The 17743-nt window shown below is 43.2% G+C and overlaps 1 protein-coding gene across 2 annotated transcripts in view; it reads left to right on the top strand.

Annotated features, from left to right (window-relative positions):
• The window catches only part of CEP104 (centrosomal protein 104), a 152724-nt gene that overhangs the window by 11957 nt on the left and 123024 nt on the right, over positions 1-17743 (top strand). For both annotated transcript variants that reach the window (XM_068240489.1, XM_068240488.1), the window contains exons 2-3: positions 10481-10602; positions 12092-12265. In XM_068240489.1, the coding sequence (XP_068096590.1) occupies positions 10490-10602; positions 12092-12265 (287 nt within the window). In that variant the 5' untranslated portion in view covers positions 10481-10489. The remainder of the gene's footprint in view (positions 1-10480; positions 10603-12091; positions 12266-17743) is intronic.

The following is a 17743-nucleotide window of genomic DNA, read 5'->3' as shown; positions in this document are numbered from 1 at the left end:
TTGGGTGGCAATTGAAGCATGTAGGACCAGCTTAAGGTTTAGATTTTCATCTGACGCAATGAAGAATGATTGTTTCAGATAATCAAATGTGTGAATGTAGCTTTACAGAACTGGCACAATGCATACTGATAGGAGAGAAGGCCCATAGGGTATAAATACTGTCAGAGGTCCATCTACATATTTATACCCTAATAGAAGGTTTCTGGAAAAGTTTTCATTTGATTTTAGAACATGGTTGTAGAGATTTGCTCCAGTTCAGATGTAAGGTCAGGAGTTGCTATTTTGGAAATAGGGTCTTAGCTTATAGTTGGTGTGATAACTCATGCCAAAGGTGTGTGTGATAGTGTTTTTTTATGATTTTTTGTATTATTATTTATACAGTGCTAACATCTTTTGTAGCATTGTACACAGTGCAAAACTATAGTGGGGAGCATAGATACATGAAATGTTCAGAACTCTGTACAATCAGGACATTCAGCAATACAATTACATACGTAGTTCATGTGTGGTTTGAGACATCACCAATACTGGTACATGTTCATATGATACATTTTAGCAGAATAAGAAACATTAGGAGGAGGTCCCTGGCCTTGCAAGCTTACAGTGTAGAGGGTAGTGGGTTGGATACATTAAGGAAGGAGACACAGGGGTTTGCAGATGAGGCAGTGAACCTCCACTGCTACCTATAGCAATTTATAGGCTTGTCTAAGCTTGTCTAAGCAGGTGTGTTTTTGGACGGTTTTACACCTGACACCGCAAATATGGCGCTTCATATGACCCTGCACCATGGTGCGGCGACAGGATTATTTGCATAGCCCCGCCCTCCAGCTAGTGACCTATTCCCTACTGGGCAGGAAGTAAGTCACTGGAATTCCTGTCAGTCCATACATGCATTAGGTGGGGGCGTTGGGGTTAGGCACCTGCAAGCAGTTAGGCATTAGGTAGGAAGTGGGAGGGAGCAGTTACATTAGAGTTAAATTGATAGGACCTGTCTAGGGATAATATTTTACCATGGGGATGGGGGAAGTGACTGAGGGGATTGCTTAATCATGGAGGGGGAATAGCATTTATTGTTAGGGGATTATGGCTGGGTTGGGAAGGATTAGATAAAATAACTAATGTATTGCTGCAATTCACTATTATTATAATGCACTGATAGTTCCAGAAACAAAGCTATTGGCACTAAGCTGTGAAGTAGTGCAAATCACATGTACAGCCAGGCCCCTGGGTCCCACTTGCCCAATACCTGTGCAGTTACAATGAGCCTAACAAATATAGATTTCAGCCTTCCCTTGCAATGATTCCTGGGCAGATGACCAGTGCCTTCTACTCTGCTGCACGAGGTAAAAAGGCGGCCATGGCTGATGTAGTACAGGAATAATCTGATGATGATTTCTAGTTGCCATCTAGTCGTTCAGAATCTTAATTGTGGCCTTGGGAAAATGATACTTTTGGTTATTTAGAAAACCATGACTATCTATAGCAGACAAAATATGAGGGCTTGGAAAATATCTCAGTTTAAAGATCTTTTTGTGACCATTGTTTCAATAAATGTTTAATAAATACAGTTAGGTCCATATATTTTTGGACAGAGACATATTTTTTTTCAAATTCTGGTTCTGTACATTACCACAATGAATTTTAAATGAAACAACTCAAATGCAGTTGGAGTGCAGACTTTAAAGGATACCCGACGTGACATGTGACATGATGAGATAGACATGGACATGTACAGTGCCTAGCACACAAATAACTATGCTGTGTTTTTTTTTTTCTTTCTCTGCCTGAAAGCGTTAAATATCAGGTATGTAAGTGGCTGACTCAGTCCTGACTCAGACAGGAAGGGACTGTGTGACCCTCACTGATAAGAAATTCCCCTTTTTTTCTCTTTCTTGCTCTCAGAAGCCATTTTCTGCTAGGAAAGTGTTTTATAGTTGGAATTTCTTATCAGTGAGGGTCACACTGTGGTCACTTCCTGTCTGAGTCAGGACTGAGTCAGCCACTTACATACCTGATATTTAACTCTTTCAAGCAGAGTGGGAAAAAAGGAACACAGCATAGTTATTTATGTGCTAGGCACTGTACATACCCATGTCTATCTCATCATGTCACATGTCAGTTTGGGTATACTTTAAGCTTAATTCAGTGGGATGAACAACAATGATTACATAAAATATTATGTCTACTATAAAGACAAGACTGCATGAAAGTAAATACAGAGGGTGCACTGCAAGGTGTATAAGCCTCGATAATAGAAAGACTAGATTGGACTTTGCTAAAGAATGTCTAAAAAAACAAAAACAGTACAGTTCTGGAAAAACAGTCTTTGGACAGATGAAACCAAGATCAACCTCTACCTGAATGATGGCAAGACAAAACATATGGAATGCTCATTATCCAAAGCATCATCGCCTGTAAAATACGGTGGAGGCAGTGTGATGGCTTAGGCATGCATGACTGCCAGTGGCACTGGGACACTAATGTTTATTGATGGTGTGACACAGGTTAGAAGCAGCAGAATGAATTGAGGTGTTTAGAGACATACTGTCTGCTCAAACCCAGCTAAATGCAGTCAGATTGGGCGCTGTTTCTTCATACACCTGGATAATGACCCAATACATACAGCCAAAGCAACCCAGGAGATTATTAAAGCAAAGAAGTGAAACATTCTTGAATGGCCAAGTCATTCACCTGATCCTAACCCAATTAAGCATGCTTTTCACTTGCCCAAGACTATACTTTGGACAGAAAGGCCCACAAACAGTAACTAAAAGCTGCTGCAGTAAAGGCCTGGCGGAGTATAATAAAGAAGGAAATTCAGCATCTGGTGATGTCCATGCGTTCAAGTCTTCAGGCTGTCATTGCCAGCAAAGAAATAAAAATGTTCCTGTTATTTAATTTTTCCAATTACTTTTGAGCCCCTGAAATACAGGAATTGTGTAAAAGGGACCCTGAACAGGTTAAAAAAACAGAATTTACACTTACCTGGAGCTTCCTCCAGCCCACCGTAGGCCGTGAGGTCCCCCGGTGTCCACCATGGCTCCTACCTTGGTCCCGGCTCCAGTTACATGATGACTTCGGCCTGAAGTTGTCAAGTCTGCTTCCCACTGCGGACGATTGTGGCATTACGCTTGCCGGCTACGCGTCATCGACGGCCAGTGTGAGAGTCTTGCTCATGCGCGGTTCAATCTTAGAGAACCGCGCTTGCGCAGGACTCTCACGCTGGCCGGTGTGATGACAATAGCCGGCCATCTTGATGACGCGATCGTCCGCAGCGGGATGCAGACCTGACGTCTTCAGGCCAAAGTCTTTGTGTAACTGGGACCAGGGAAGGAGCCAGGAGGATGCCGGGGGACCTCACGGCCTACAGTGGGCTGGAGGAAGCCCCAGGTAAGTGTAAATTCTGTTTTTATAACCTGCTCAGGGTCCCTTTAAATACATACGTTCATTGCCTCACATTTTGCATTATGCATTCAATTTGTTTACCCTACAAAACTAAAGCTGAAAGCTTCCACTTCAACTGCATCTGAGTTGTTTCATTTAAAGTTCATTGTGGTAATGTACAAAACCAAAATTAGAAAAAAGTTGTCTCTGTCCAAATATTTATGGACCTGACTGTAGATATTGCAAGTTTCAGATACAGTATGCGCAAATCCCACAAATATAGATTTCTTCTATCTTTTGTTTGATAAAAAATAATAATCTGAACATTTGTATAGAGCTTTTCTCCTGTTGGACTCAAAGCGCTCAAGAGCTGCAGCCACTAAGGGCGCTCAAGAGGCCACCCTGCAGTGTTAGGGAGTCTTGCTGTGAACTCCTTACTGAATAGGTAATGACCCTAGCCAGGATTCGAACCCTGGTCTCTCATGTCAATGGTGGTGCCTTTAACCAGTACAAAAAAGATCCTAAGTTCTAAGATAGAACCCCTATAGTGAATGTAGCTATTTCAAAGATGTTTAAAAATCTTACTTTGAAAAGCATGAGTATGAGTCTTTTGCAAGACTGGATGAAGAAAAAGGGAACAACGTGTTAAAATGAGTTTGGATCATAGCAACTATGAGGTTGCGCTGCCATAGCCACCACTGCAATAGCCAGATCCTTGATGTTGTGGTTGAAGCAGCTACTACAGCATATTACAGAGGATTGTTCCGAGGAGGACATTCTTTCAGATTTTCCTGTCTTAAGTAAATCTGTTAATTATTTTCATGACGCCGCTGTGGAAGGTAAGAATAGTGGCCAAATCCGCAACTCCAACCGAGCTAGGAGAGCTGTTTGGCTAAAGAAATGGATATGAAATTGTAAGGCAAAGCAAAGGGTTATGTAACCTTGTTACAGAGGTAGAATTTTTTTTTGGTTCTCAAGAAAACAGCTGATTAAAAAGACTTTCCTTCATGGAAAAAAGTCCTGACACAGGAAGAGTTGTGAGTTTTTCTCTTCAACAAGGGAAAAACAAAACAGAGCAACTGCAGAATGTTTGCCAATCCTAAAAGGGAAACATTAAGAAATTCTAAATCCAAATGCTCCTTGCTTCCTGTTGGGTGGAGAAGAAAACATTTTTACAGCCCTGGCCTAAAATGAATTCAGTCATTTTTAAGATTGTACCATCCAGTGTATATGGTTGAAGTACATTTAAAATATGTTATCAAACTACAGAGAAATGAAAGCAGTTCAAAAAACCTTCCTTCAAACACAGCATTTGATCCAGAATACTCACTTTAAACAGGTGTCTTGCCAACACTGCAGCAATTGCACACTTGAATTGCTAAGGCCCCTTTCACACTGGCATGTTGCGTTACATTTTTGCCGCAGGGTAACGCTATGCCAATGAAAGTATTGAGCATTTGATACCTGGTGCAGCCCGATACATTCTGCCGGAAGTGCCTGATTTTGCCGCAAAGGCAACAGCGCATTGTTGGGCAACTTGTACAGTGAGTGGAAATCATGTAAGTCTATGGCATTGCTGCTGTGTGGCACAACAGTTTCTGGTTCACTTTTCTAACATGCATGTCCATGTCGCTTCACCAGAAAAGGACTTTTGTTTCCCAAGAGCCAGCTTTCCATCCTCAAACTCCAGCTTTGAAGCTAGCTGCATGGATATTGATTGTCCCATTCTGACCATTAGAGGTCTCTCCAAAACAGTAAGAAAAAAACTATTCACGAATTTAGGAAACTCATCCACCAAAGCAAGTTTACTTCCTTGGCTAGACTTTAGGAATTTTTGAAGCTGTGATATAATTGCACTAAACCTAGCCAACGTTCATGACTTTTGTTTTTTCCACAGAAGGGATTTAAGAAGGGTCTTAGATCAGCTACCCTAAAAGTGTACATTTCAGGTGTAAAGTCATATTTTACCCTTCTGTTATTTGCATTCTTAGTATAGGAAAATTGTGAATTATGCTATTGCATGCAATTTTCATTTTGATGCAGCTGTTTTAGAGTAGGTTCCTTTGGCCACTGAAGTGACTGTTGTGTGGGTCCTGGCTTTTTTTTTAGCCGTGTTGTCATTCATCCTCCAATGCTTATCTCTGTCACCCCACTCTGAAAAAAATCACCCGGAAGGTGGTACCGGTACCCAGTGTGTGGATTGGCATGTGTGATGGTGAGGAGCACTCCTCAGTCTTCTTTGAAAGTGTTGTATTGGGCTGCAAAGGAGTTTTTTTTAGCCCCTTCGGGACCAGCTGCCTACCCCTCCCCCTTAAAGGGAACCTTAACTGAACGGGCGGTAAAGAGTTTCACTTACCTGGGGCTATTACCAGCCCCCTGCAGCAGTCCTGTGCCCTTGGCGGCGCTCTGGAATCCTCTGGTCCCCCGTTGTCACTTAGTTTCGTTTTTGACGACTCACCAGTCGCCGGCGCGTACAAATATACGCGTTGCCGCATTCCGCACGCGTAGATATGCGGCAACGCGCATTTTTGTACGCGTTGCGGTCCGCAATAGCGCTAATTGCATTGGTGAATGCGTCCAATAATATGCATGGCGACCGGCGACTGGTGAGTCGTCAAAAACGAAACTAAGTGACAGCGGGGGACCAGAGGATTCCAGAGCGGCGCCGAGGGCACAGGACTGCTGCAGGGGGCTGGTAATAGCCCCAGGTAAGTAAAACTCTTTACCCCCCGTTCAGTTAAGGTTCCCTTTAAGGACCAGGCATTTTACATGAGGGAGAGGGCGCAATTGGGGGGGGGGTCAGGTAGCCAGATCCCCACTGTGGGCATGTAGGTGTGGTCCCCACTGGGTGGCCTGGTGTCCACCATATTGCTGGCAGCCTTTACTCGCCTATCAGACTCCAGCAATGAGCAGCTGTAGACACCTCCGCTCCCGCTGGCTTCTCGGCTCGTACTGACGCAAGTTCTGGGTCGCGGCTTGATGACGTCATCAAGCCGGGTCCTGGCACTTAGCGTAAATACAGCAAGGATGCCGGCCAGAGCGGAGGGGAGCGCCGATCGTGGGGGGACCCGCAGGAAGGTGAGTGTCATGCTGTCATATGACAGCTTAATCTCCCCTCTCCGGTGTGCACGATCGCGTCGGGATGGTTCATTAGCGCGGACGTTAAATCAGTGTCCAGTCAGGGCGGCAGCACCACCTGCTGGACGTAGATTCAAACTACGTCGGTCCGCAAAAGGTTAAATTACTGGATTAAGGTGTTTTATTATCATTATTATTATTATTATTATTGATTTATATAGCGGCAGCATCTTCTGTGGCGCTGTACAACAGCATACAGGGTATAACAATACAAAATAAACAATACAACAGTTAATACAAGACAAGATTGGATAACAGCTAGTGCAGTGAACAAATTAACTACATATTTTTACACAGGGATAGGAGGTATGTACACCCATTACACCCATTAGATTCAAACTACGTCGGTCCGCAAAAGGTTAAATTACTGGATTAAGGTGTTTTATTATTATTATTGATTTATATAGCGCCAACATCTTCTGTGGCGCTGTACAACAGCATACAAGGTATAACACACAGCATGAGATAAAAGGGGAAGAGAGACGTGGCCAAAAGTCCTTACAGTCTAAAGGTTTAAGGGATAAGACAATAGGTTAAGGGAAGCTGTGTACGGGGTGGTAGAAATGGTTGTCAGTGGGCAGTGTCCTGGGTAGGAGAGTATGCTTGCCTGAAGAGGTGAGTTTTCTGATTGCGTATGATAAGGATAAATGGGCCCATAAACTGGTTGATTTCAGCCATCGATCGGCGGCCGATTCGACCGCTCTGGTTGAATTGGCTAAAAATCGATGCAGCAGGCAGCATGATCAATCGGCCAATCGATCGAGTTCCACCGATTTCTATCGATTTTTCTCAATCGGTCTGGGTGGAAAATCTAAGTTGATCGGCTGCTGGCAGCAGATCGATGGCCCATAGAGTTGCATTGAATTGAATGTAATAATGCATTTCAATCGATTTTTCAATAGGTTTCATTCTGAAATCTAATGGACATCTGTCCTAGTGTGTGGCACACATCCAGATAGATTCCTGTCATTTTCGACCTCACCGGCATCTGACAGGAATCTATCTGATGGTCGAATCTGCTGCAAATCTATAAGTGTATGGCCACTTTTAGTGTGGGTGAGTGGTGGATGTGTTGAGGGAGAGTGTTCCAGAGGAGGGGAGAGGATTGAGAGAAGTCTTGTAAGTGGGAGTGAGAAGAGGTGATCAGGAAAGTAGACAGAAGGATATTGTTAGTAGAGTGGAGATTGTGTGTAGGAAGGTATCTGGAATAAGTTGATTTAGATAGGAAGGAGCTATGTTGTGGAGAGCTTTGTAGGTGAGAGTACGGATTGTAAATTGTATCCTTTGTGTAACTGGCAGCCAGTTAAGGGACTGACAGAGAGGGATTGGGCTGGAGAGGTGGATGAGTCGTGCAGCAGAGTTCATGATGGACTGTAGCTGAGCTAGAATGCAGGCAGGGAGGCCGCAGAGCAGAGAGTTGCAAGGTATTTGATATTTGGCATCCCCTGAGTGATGCCATTTTCTGTTTAAACTACTAGTTCCCTTTGGAAAAGTCAATCACATGACTCGGATGTCTGTGTGCAACATATAGAGCTGCCTTTTATGGGTGATGCTGAGATAGGAGGATGAGTGTGGACAGCTCATACACTGCTGTTTATGTCAGCCAAAGCTACATCTGACATTCACCCAGGAAGACAGCATTGCCAGCTCAGACAGCACATACATAATTAATGCAAAAATGATTTATATGCAGTGCGCAGAACTTTGTGCATCACAAATTACAGTTTCTTCCATGCAATATGCATTAAAATAGCACAAGACTGAACCAGGGCTTTAAAGAGACACTGAAGCAAGACTAAATCTCGCTTCAGCTCTCATATATAGCAGGGGCACGTGTGCCCCTGCTAATACGCCCCTATCCCGCGGCTGCACGAGGGTACCTGACCCCTGAACCCACCCCCCGCATACCTTGGTCGTAAAACTGGGTCGCAGATTAGCCCTTCCTAGAGGCAGGGCTAACGGCTGCAGCCCTGCCTCACAGCGCGTCTATCAGACGCGCATCGCCGCCTCTCCCCCGCCCCTCTCAGTGAAGGAAGACTGAGAGGGGCGGGGGAGAGGCGGAGATACGCGTCTGACAGACGCGCGTGGGGCAAGGCTGCGGCGGTTAGCCCTGCCCCAATGCGGAAGCGCTCCCCCACATTACGGAGGGGATTTGGGGGGACAGGGACCCCCGTTAAGCCGCGGGATAGCGGCGGTTTAGCAGGAGCACACGTGCCCCTGCTATATATGAGGTCTGAAGCGAGATCTATTCTCGCTTCAGACTCTCTTTAAGTTCTATTTTCTTTCTTTTTTTGGCAGACCATCCGTGGCTGGAGCCAATTGCCTACTCTATTCAGTAAGGACTTCTTGTACAAGACTCCCTAGTGCTCCAGGGTGGTCTGTTGAGCACCCCCTTAGTGGCTGCAACTCTCAAGCACTTTGAGTCCATGCAGGAGAAATGCGATATACAAATGTTAACATTAGTAATATTCATTATTTATTTTTCTTAATATTCTATAGTCCCAAGAAACGCACTTGAGGCGTAGATGGAATTAACTTTTGTCTCGGTTTCCTGACACTGTCAGATTGGCACATTATCAGAGTTATCTCACGAGATTATCATTGCCATTAAGTCATTTCAGCTATTCCTCCTTCTCAGAGAAAATGAATAGTTGGCACTGTACATGCAAGCGGGTAGCGTTACCCTGGCAAATGCCAAATTCATATTCATCCGTAAGCGTGCCAGATGGTAAAGTATCATTCATTGTTCCAGAGAAAGTCCTTTTCACTGCTGCAGGGTCCTCTGCCAATTTGATGAACAACTCTCCATCCAAAGTTTAGGCTTACATGCAGCTGCTTGGTCATAGGAACCCAATTCACTAAGCTCTTCACAGACAGTCCTTGTACAGGCAGTTAAACTTGGCTGTGAGTGTTACAAGATACCTAATTAAGTTACCGACGACCAAAACTACCAGGATTCTTTTATAGTGAACCAAAAAGACCTTTTCTGAAAAAGCACAGCAGTATACAGTATTACGTTCTTCAAACAGAAGGTATTTGCAGGGTCTTGGTTTCCAAAATTTAAGTCCATAAGCCATCACATTGTGATTGAGCTTATGTTCCAACACATTTGTTTCCTTTTCTATTCAAAACCTCGATCAGGTACTGTTGACCTCCCAGGGGATTGGGGGGGGGGGGGGTGATGTAAAAAAATAAAATCACATTTAGGGCCCTTTTCCACCGGCTGCAGTAAAGTTTTATGATCGCGTCATTTGCCAATTGCAAGGGTACCACAATTAACATATTAATGACAATGCCCCTTTTTCACCGCTGCACTTCATTTATTGGCTAACGTGCTGCATGTTGCATTTTCTGTGAAATTGCGATCGACCCGTATTAGGTTTTTCAATACCTGCTGTGACTCACTGGTAAAAAACATGCTTGGCTTCATGTTGAGAATTGCAATTGCAGCCTGTTTACAATGCTGATCGTGATTTTCAATGGAAAAGGGCCTGTAGGGAGAAAACATTGTCTGCACCTTCACAGGAAGGCTGTCTCCGTTTTTGGTCTTCTTTGGTTCCAGGACCCCTCTCTGTTGTCTGTGGTGAATGTCTCTGTCGTCCAGTGCTCATACATTCTTGCAGGTTCTGATCACAGCAGTGGCAAGTGGGTAGTCTGTAATGCACACCCCCTTTCTTTACCATAATGCTAAGTACAGGTAGGGTGGGACCGACAGCCATAATGGAAGATGCAACTGCAGGATCTGCACCACTAGCTAGGTGTAGGGTAGGACATGCCTGCAGGAGGACCAAAGACCAAAGTGAGCCTTCCTAAGGAGGTGAGCATCAGCTGTTCTCTCTACTGTACATTTCATTAGTATGCCAGGAGTTCCTCTTACAATTTCAGGTGGGTTTTAAAAAAGGAATGCACTAGTGATATTTCTGTGCATAAAGATAACCTCATCTTGTTCAATCTACAGGTCTTCATTATGCCACATAAAATTGGATTTGTTGTGGTCAGCTCCTCTGGCCATGAAGATGGATTTAGCGCCAGGGAATTGTTGGTTCATGCACCCACTGTTAACGGCTGGCGGTCTACCAGGTACAGCGCACACATCTGTTATTTATCTGTACAAATAGGAGTGGTCTCCATTGAGGTAGTAAGTGGAAGATGTGTTAGGAAATGAAAGCTATTAGCTTCTTATCAATTCGCTGAAAGCTGTGCTTATTAACCCGCTGCTGTGCTTGCACATCATCCACTTCTCTGGTCAGTAGAGCTTTGCTTGTAAGGAGAATTTTCCACTCATCTTAGATCAGTAGTAGATTTACCTGAATCAGTCATTAATCATAGATTCTCCAGCACAGATTAATAGAGCACTGAATTGATAGTTATCACGGTCCCCTTCATGTTCCATCTCCAGTGACGCCATAGGAAGTGTAGTGATGAAAATCTGTCATGTTATACCACTTCCATTGAGATACCAGAAAGAAAAAATGGTTTGAGAGATTCACAGGAGTCTCCACTCCAGTAACTAAATAGACAGTAATAAATGCGGGACACATTGTATTTTTTCAACTCTGTTCAAAGCTAACCTAATACTTATTCAAATTTGTGTTTTTCTAGTTATAAAAACCATTAGCTAGGTTTACCTTAAAGAGTCAGGCAAGTAACGTCATAACTTTTGCACATTAAATCAACCCACAACTGTCCAACTGAATAATGCAATGATAGTCTCTTATTGATGTTGCCCTGTCCGAGATTTGAGAACTCTACCTATTCTTAATATGTGCTTTACCTGTATAGGGCACTGTGTACAGGAACACAACTGTACACTAGAACCTGGCAAAGTGGAGAGAGAAGGCGGCACTGCATACAATAAAACTGCACCTTTATTGTCCACTGGGCACAAACATCAATTCGGTAATGGGGGTGGAGGAAAAAAGGTCCTGACTGCTGTTTTGCGGTAAGTTACCGCTTTGACAAGAGGCCATATGGACTGGTGCTGCTAGCAGCATGCACTCAGAGAAATGCAGATCAATTCCAAGCAAAGTAGAGAAAGGAGGCACTGCATGCGATAAAACTGCACTTTTATTGTTTATTGGGCACAAACATCAAGTGGGCAGTGGGGGTAAGGAAGAAACGGCCTGACAGTTGTTTCGTGGTAAGTTACCGCTTTGTCAGAGGCCATTTGGACCGGTGCTGCTAGCAGCATGCACATGAGAAATGCAGATTAATTGCAGGCAAAGTAGAGAAAGAAGGAGGCACTGCATGCAATAAAACCTCCCCTTTATTGTCCCCTGTACACAGACACAGCAGAAGCTAGCAGACCAGCAGGTAGACCAACTAATGTTTTGTTCATGGCTGTTTGGAAGTGTTTTTGCAAACAAGCTAGGTGGGGGATTCTCAGATTTCTTCAGGAGATGAATTCAGTATAGGTTTTATAGTTGCAGCTTTGATGAGGTTGAAGTTCTGTATTGATATGGGATACATACCATTACGTTTTGCCTGTCCTGTTGCCTCTTTTCTTTCTTAGATGACTTCTGTATATATTTTAGCTTATAATTTCTAATATCTATTCTTTATTCTACAGGTTTTGCCAGTACCCTCAAGAAATTGTCATACAGATGGTAGAAAGATGCAGAATCCGGAAATTACAGCTATTGGCCCATCAGTACATGATATCTTCCAAAATCGAGTTCTACATTTCCGAAAGTCTTCCTGAATACTTTACTCCATACCAGTCAGAACGATTTCGTAGGCTGGGGTAAGTTGCTTTTTGACTGAATTATCATCAGATCCCCAGAGATGGTCAATAAAAAGCAAATCTTGCGTGCAAAATTCACCCAGATTTTATACAGCTTGAAACTGGACCAAACAAAATGGAAAGGATGTTAATTTGATTGGTCAGTTTCAAGCTGCACACAATTTACATGAAGTAAACCTGAAAGCTGGAATTACTTGCATGTCATTGACCAGCTTTGCTGCCAACCCAGGGCTGTAATTTTATACTTTCTCCACTAGAAGGTGCTGTTGATTAGTTTAAACATTAGAAAATACTTTAGATGGTAAATCTGAAGCTTTCAAGACGTCTTTCAGTGACAGTCAAAAACCATGCCAGATTCCTCAAATGCAGCCTATTAGCCATGGTTATGTTTCCATTCAGTCATCATTTTCAAAGGATGCCTAAAATGAAAATGAAAGCCCAAGTCCTGACAAGCTCTAATTATACAATTTTAGAAGGTAGATATCATAGTGCCCAAATATTGCCTTTTTGAATAAAATAAAGCTTCTGCTGTGAAAAATTTAGCTTTAAATTTACTAGTTGCAGCGCAGCTGAGGGAGTTAAATGACTGCAATTGCGAAAAATCTAAAAGGTAAAATACTTGTGTATGCATGTATATAAAATGTGCGTTTGTCCCTGAGTAAAATGCGCTAAAAATTACTTTTGTCCTATGTTGTTGTCACTTAAAGTACATTGTAAAAATCTGACAGATCTGACAGGTTTTGGACTAGTTCATCTCCTCATGGGGAATCTCAGGGTTTTCTCTTTTATCAAAAACATTTGCTGAATGGTAGTTGCTCAGTCGAGCTGCCAAAATGCTGTGTAAAGTTGTTTCCAAAAAAATCCATGTATCCCATTTTGATGTTGCATGTATATAGCTGTGTGCTTTAACAACTTGTCAGCAAACAGGATTTGAATCTGCTGAAGGCGGAATAGCCTAAAGCTTACTCTTATTCTTTTAAAGAGAGCCCGAGGTGGGCAGATGGGACAGAGAGGCATGTTCTCTGCTTCATGACATGCCTCTGTGTCCCCACACCGCCGCTCTCTGCCCCCCGCCACGCTATAGCCCCCCGAGATTAGCGACAATATTTGACGCTATCCTGGAGCTAAACACAGGGAGAGGGATTACCTGTTCAAAACACCCACCAGGGGTGTTCCTTCAGGGTTTCCAGAGCTGCCATTGGGCAGCTCTCTTTCCCTGGCCACGCTCCCTACCACTCCCCCGCCTCCCTGCACGCTGTGAGAGACACAGTCTCTCCTTTCAGCGTTGTGACCTATAGGATGTGAAAGTGGGCCAGTGTGGCCCACAGGAGAGGCGGGGAGCCGCACTTTTTGCGGCTACCTGATCCGCTCTGCCCCACGGATCAGGGAGCCTAATGTATTGTTTTTGGTTTTTTTTAGCTCACCTCAGGCTCTCTTTAAAGGGACTCCGAGCTCAAGCTAGAATAGAAAATGGTACTCACCTGGGGCTTTCTGCAGCCCAGTGTAGGTCTGGAGGTCCTGACTCCTCTCCCAAGGGCTGTCCAAAAATGGCTGGTCGGCGGCTCCCGGCGACACTGGCCCGGAGTGTCGGGCTCCTTCTTCCGCATACATCACTGATGTCATCACCACGCCGGCCGCTTCGCATCATCACGGCGGCCGGCGTGGCAGTACGGCGCATGCACAATTAAACCGCGGCGTACTGTCATCACGGCGGCCGGCGTGTGACGACATCAGTGATGTATGCGGAAGAAGGAGCCGACACTCCGGGCCAGTGTTGCGGGGGAGCCGCCGGCCAGCCATATATGGACAAGCCTTGGGAGAGGAGCCAGGAGGCCACCGTGGGACCTCCACGCCTACACTGGGCTGCAGAATGCCCCAGGTGAGAACCATTTTCTATTCTAGTTTGAGCTCGGAGTCCCTTTTAAGTTAGCCAATAAATTGTATCATCCTGATTCAAAACTTGCTTTTACAATTTTTCATGATAGTGGCAATTTACCAGCATATTCTGTGTGCTGCTCAGCATGGACATATCATTTTGAACTGAGAGTGGGTGGGGCACAGACAGAGCTGTTTGGGAAGGTGGCTAGTAAAGGAGCTCCTGACTAGGGATGATCAATGAGATGCAAATCGTTCTGTGTTCATACAGGATCATGCAAATGTATGCAGCTTGAAGGTGGACCAATGCCATTCCACTTTGGCAGAATTCAATTGGTCCATTTTCAAGCTGCATACAGAATTTGCTTACTGCGGTATGAACAATTTGCATCTCATTTTCCACCCCTAATCCTGACTACGTACTTTAAAAGTTATTTACTGAGAGAAAAATATGCTTAAATGTAAAAACTTGCTTTCAGAAATAAGAATTTGGAAGGTAAGGCCATATTCTTTTTAATCTCCCCATCACTTACCATTCCTTGTAGCAAAAACAATTTCTATATTGAAGAAAATTAGCACCCATCAAATTATTTGGCTATTGAAACTTTTGGAAAAAAAAAAAATCCTTATTGTCCTCCACAATAATGCTTACTAATTTGTATCTTATAAGGTGTGTGTAAATAATAAAATGACTTTGTCACGAAGTGGCCACCCACCAAACTATATATATTTTTTTTTTCCATTTGAGAACTATTTTTCTGATTGTAGCTTTTGACCAATACAGTATATCACACGCATGTTCGATTCGAAACACTAAAACAATTGCTTGGGTCTATAAATCAAGAAATTGACAATCTATCCTACATACTCAATTTTTTGAAAAAAATATCAGAGATTTTAGCCACTCCCAATAAAACAAATTGGGACATTTTCTCTGAAAAAAAGGAAACTTTTGATTTTTCTGCACAACCAATCAATTTATCCAAAAACTGAAAAATTGAATCTTTTTATTGTTTGAGGGTATTGTGAGAACTTGGAACCCCGTTTGGAAGCCTAGAACACCCTACAGGTAATGTAGCTCCCAAGTCACTTAGCCGAGGTTAAGAGGGGGCATGAGACAGCCTGCATGTGGTGCCCCTGCCAACACGTAATTGCAATATTATGTGAAACTGATGTCTCTTTGTGGGATAGAGAAGATAGTGTAATTGGTTTCAGCCCTTGCTAGTTCTGGTTCAACATATCTGAATAAGCTAAAAAACAAATTGAAACGTGCAGTGTATGCGTATGTTTACATACAAGTATAGGGTACTGGGAAAAAACACAAAGACAACGGGAGCCCAAATTGTGCTGTATATCACAATTAGATGGATAAATAAAGTGTTTGAAAAGGGAATACTCACAAAGGTGGGTTGCACACGAGGCAACCGACCACTTCAAGCAGGTGGAGTGTCTTATACTTGACTCCACTCAGGTAAGCCAGTGATCCTGGAGGCGGTCGCTCTCTTGGTAAAGAACCTCATGCACTCCAAAACCATGAGGTGGTGTGGATTCCACCTCAAGTTTGGTGCATGGGACTCCTCTCACTGGAACGTGGAGGGGAGTATGACACAGAAGGGAGTAAAGAGGTGTCCAATGGAGTATAAAAGAGTTAAAACACTAAAAACTAAAAGGTTGAGGTGGCTTACCTCATAGACAACAACTCACTTTGAGTAGAAATGTTTATTAATAAGCACAGGCAACTCTTTTCGTGGGATGTAGCCCAATTCCTCAGGCCAAATAAAGTGCCACTGCAGTCTAATAGCCGCTATTGGAGCGCCCCGAATGCGGCTATTAGACTGCAGTGGCACTTTATTTGGCCTGAGGAAGTGGGCTAGATCCCACGAAACGCGTTGCCTGTGCTTATTGATAAACATTTCTACTCAAAGTGAGTTGTCGCCTATGAGGTAAGCCACCTCAACCTTTTAGTTTTTAGTGTTTTTAACTCTTTTTATCTATTTCTGCCGCCGGATGTGAAGCTCACGTCCGGGCGGCTGCGGTGCCGCGCTTCGGCGCGCGATTGCAGCGACGCCCCCGTGGTGTTCTCCAGTAGCCCTGGGATCAGTGAACGGGAACATGGTTCCCGATCACCGATCCGTGTCCCCCGCAGAAAAACCGAAGCGCTCTTACAAGAGGCTTCAGTCTTTCTGCGCGTCAAAATTTCCGCATCCCCTTTGTGCTTCCGCTTAGCGAGAAGCACAAAGAGGGAAAAAAAACTGAAGGTGGCCATCTTGTGGCCAAATAGTAAAACTACATCTACATATTTTCTACATTACAATTTACACATATAACAACATTAAAAATTAACTGTTTATTTCCCACACCAAAATATTACCCAAATAACATTTTTAATAGAAAAAAATAATACAATAAAAAAAAAAAGAAAAAGACATAGTTACCTAAGGGTCTGAACTTTTTAAATATGCATTTGAAGGGGGTATACTACAAACATGTTTTAAATTATAAGCTTGTAAATAGTCCTTTCCTATTGCTGTTCATTGGGCTTGGCCGCTCGTGTTCCTGTGTCCCACCCAGTACGGTGTAGCGGTACTCCTGTCTATTCTTGTAAATAGTGATGGATGCAAAACAGAAACAATGCACCTTTATTTCCAAATAAAATATTGGCGCCATACATTGTGATAGGGACAAAATTTAAATGGTATAATAACAGAGACAAACGGGCAAATAAAATACATAGGTTTTAATTTATGGTAGCGTGGATTATTTTAAAGCTATAATGGCTGAAAACTGAGAAATAATGATTTTTTTTTCCATTTTTTTCTTATTAATCCTGTTAAATCCTGTTAAAATGCATTTATAAAAAAAATAATTCTTAGCAAAATGTACCACCCAAAGAAAGCCTAATTAGTAGCGGAAAAAACAAGATACAGATCAATAAATTGTGATAAGTATTAATAAAGTTATTAGCGAATGAATGGGAGGTGAAAATTGCTCTGATGCATAAGGTGAAAAATCCCCGCGGGCTGAAATGGTTATAATCCATTGGGCGCCTCTTTACTCCCTTCTTTACATACAAGTGTTTTATAAAGGACCTTTTCACCAAAAATGGAATTTGATCCTTGAGATGTTATGCTCAGGAGTTTGCTGTTTCATGCACCTTTACCAGACTGTAATATCCTCTGGCCATTTTTTTTTTCCTCCTTGCACCTTTCTTGCTTTCCCCACAATCTTTCAGATGAACTGGATTTTCCCTTCAGAGATGCTTGCTGACTTTTTGTGCGCTATACATTATATAAGTCATTTGGATCACATGGCTGGCTCTCCTGGACCTACTAATACTCTTCCAGCTGGTACTACAATATTCCAGAACTGAGCTAATGATGGCAATCATGGCATTGATTAGCAGAACCTTCTATACATGTCACTGGTAAAGCATCTGGGGGCCTTTTAATAAGTGGGTTAAAAGGCACTTTCGTGTGCCATTGTGTTTCTTGCATATGGGTGATTTGCAGCAATCTATGAAGGCATATACCATTTCCCTGGGCACTCATAGCAAATACAATTAAGTCAGAAAACGAATTTCTACCAGAGAACAGTGCCAATTGC

Source organism: Hyperolius riggenbachi, chromosome 6, assembly GCF_040937935.1.
Source record: "Hyperolius riggenbachi isolate aHypRig1 chromosome 6, aHypRig1.pri, whole genome shotgun sequence".
Classification (NCBI taxonomy): domain Eukaryota; kingdom Metazoa; phylum Chordata; class Amphibia; order Anura; family Hyperoliidae; genus Hyperolius; species Hyperolius riggenbachi.
This window is presented reverse-complemented; position numbering and strand designations above follow the sequence as displayed.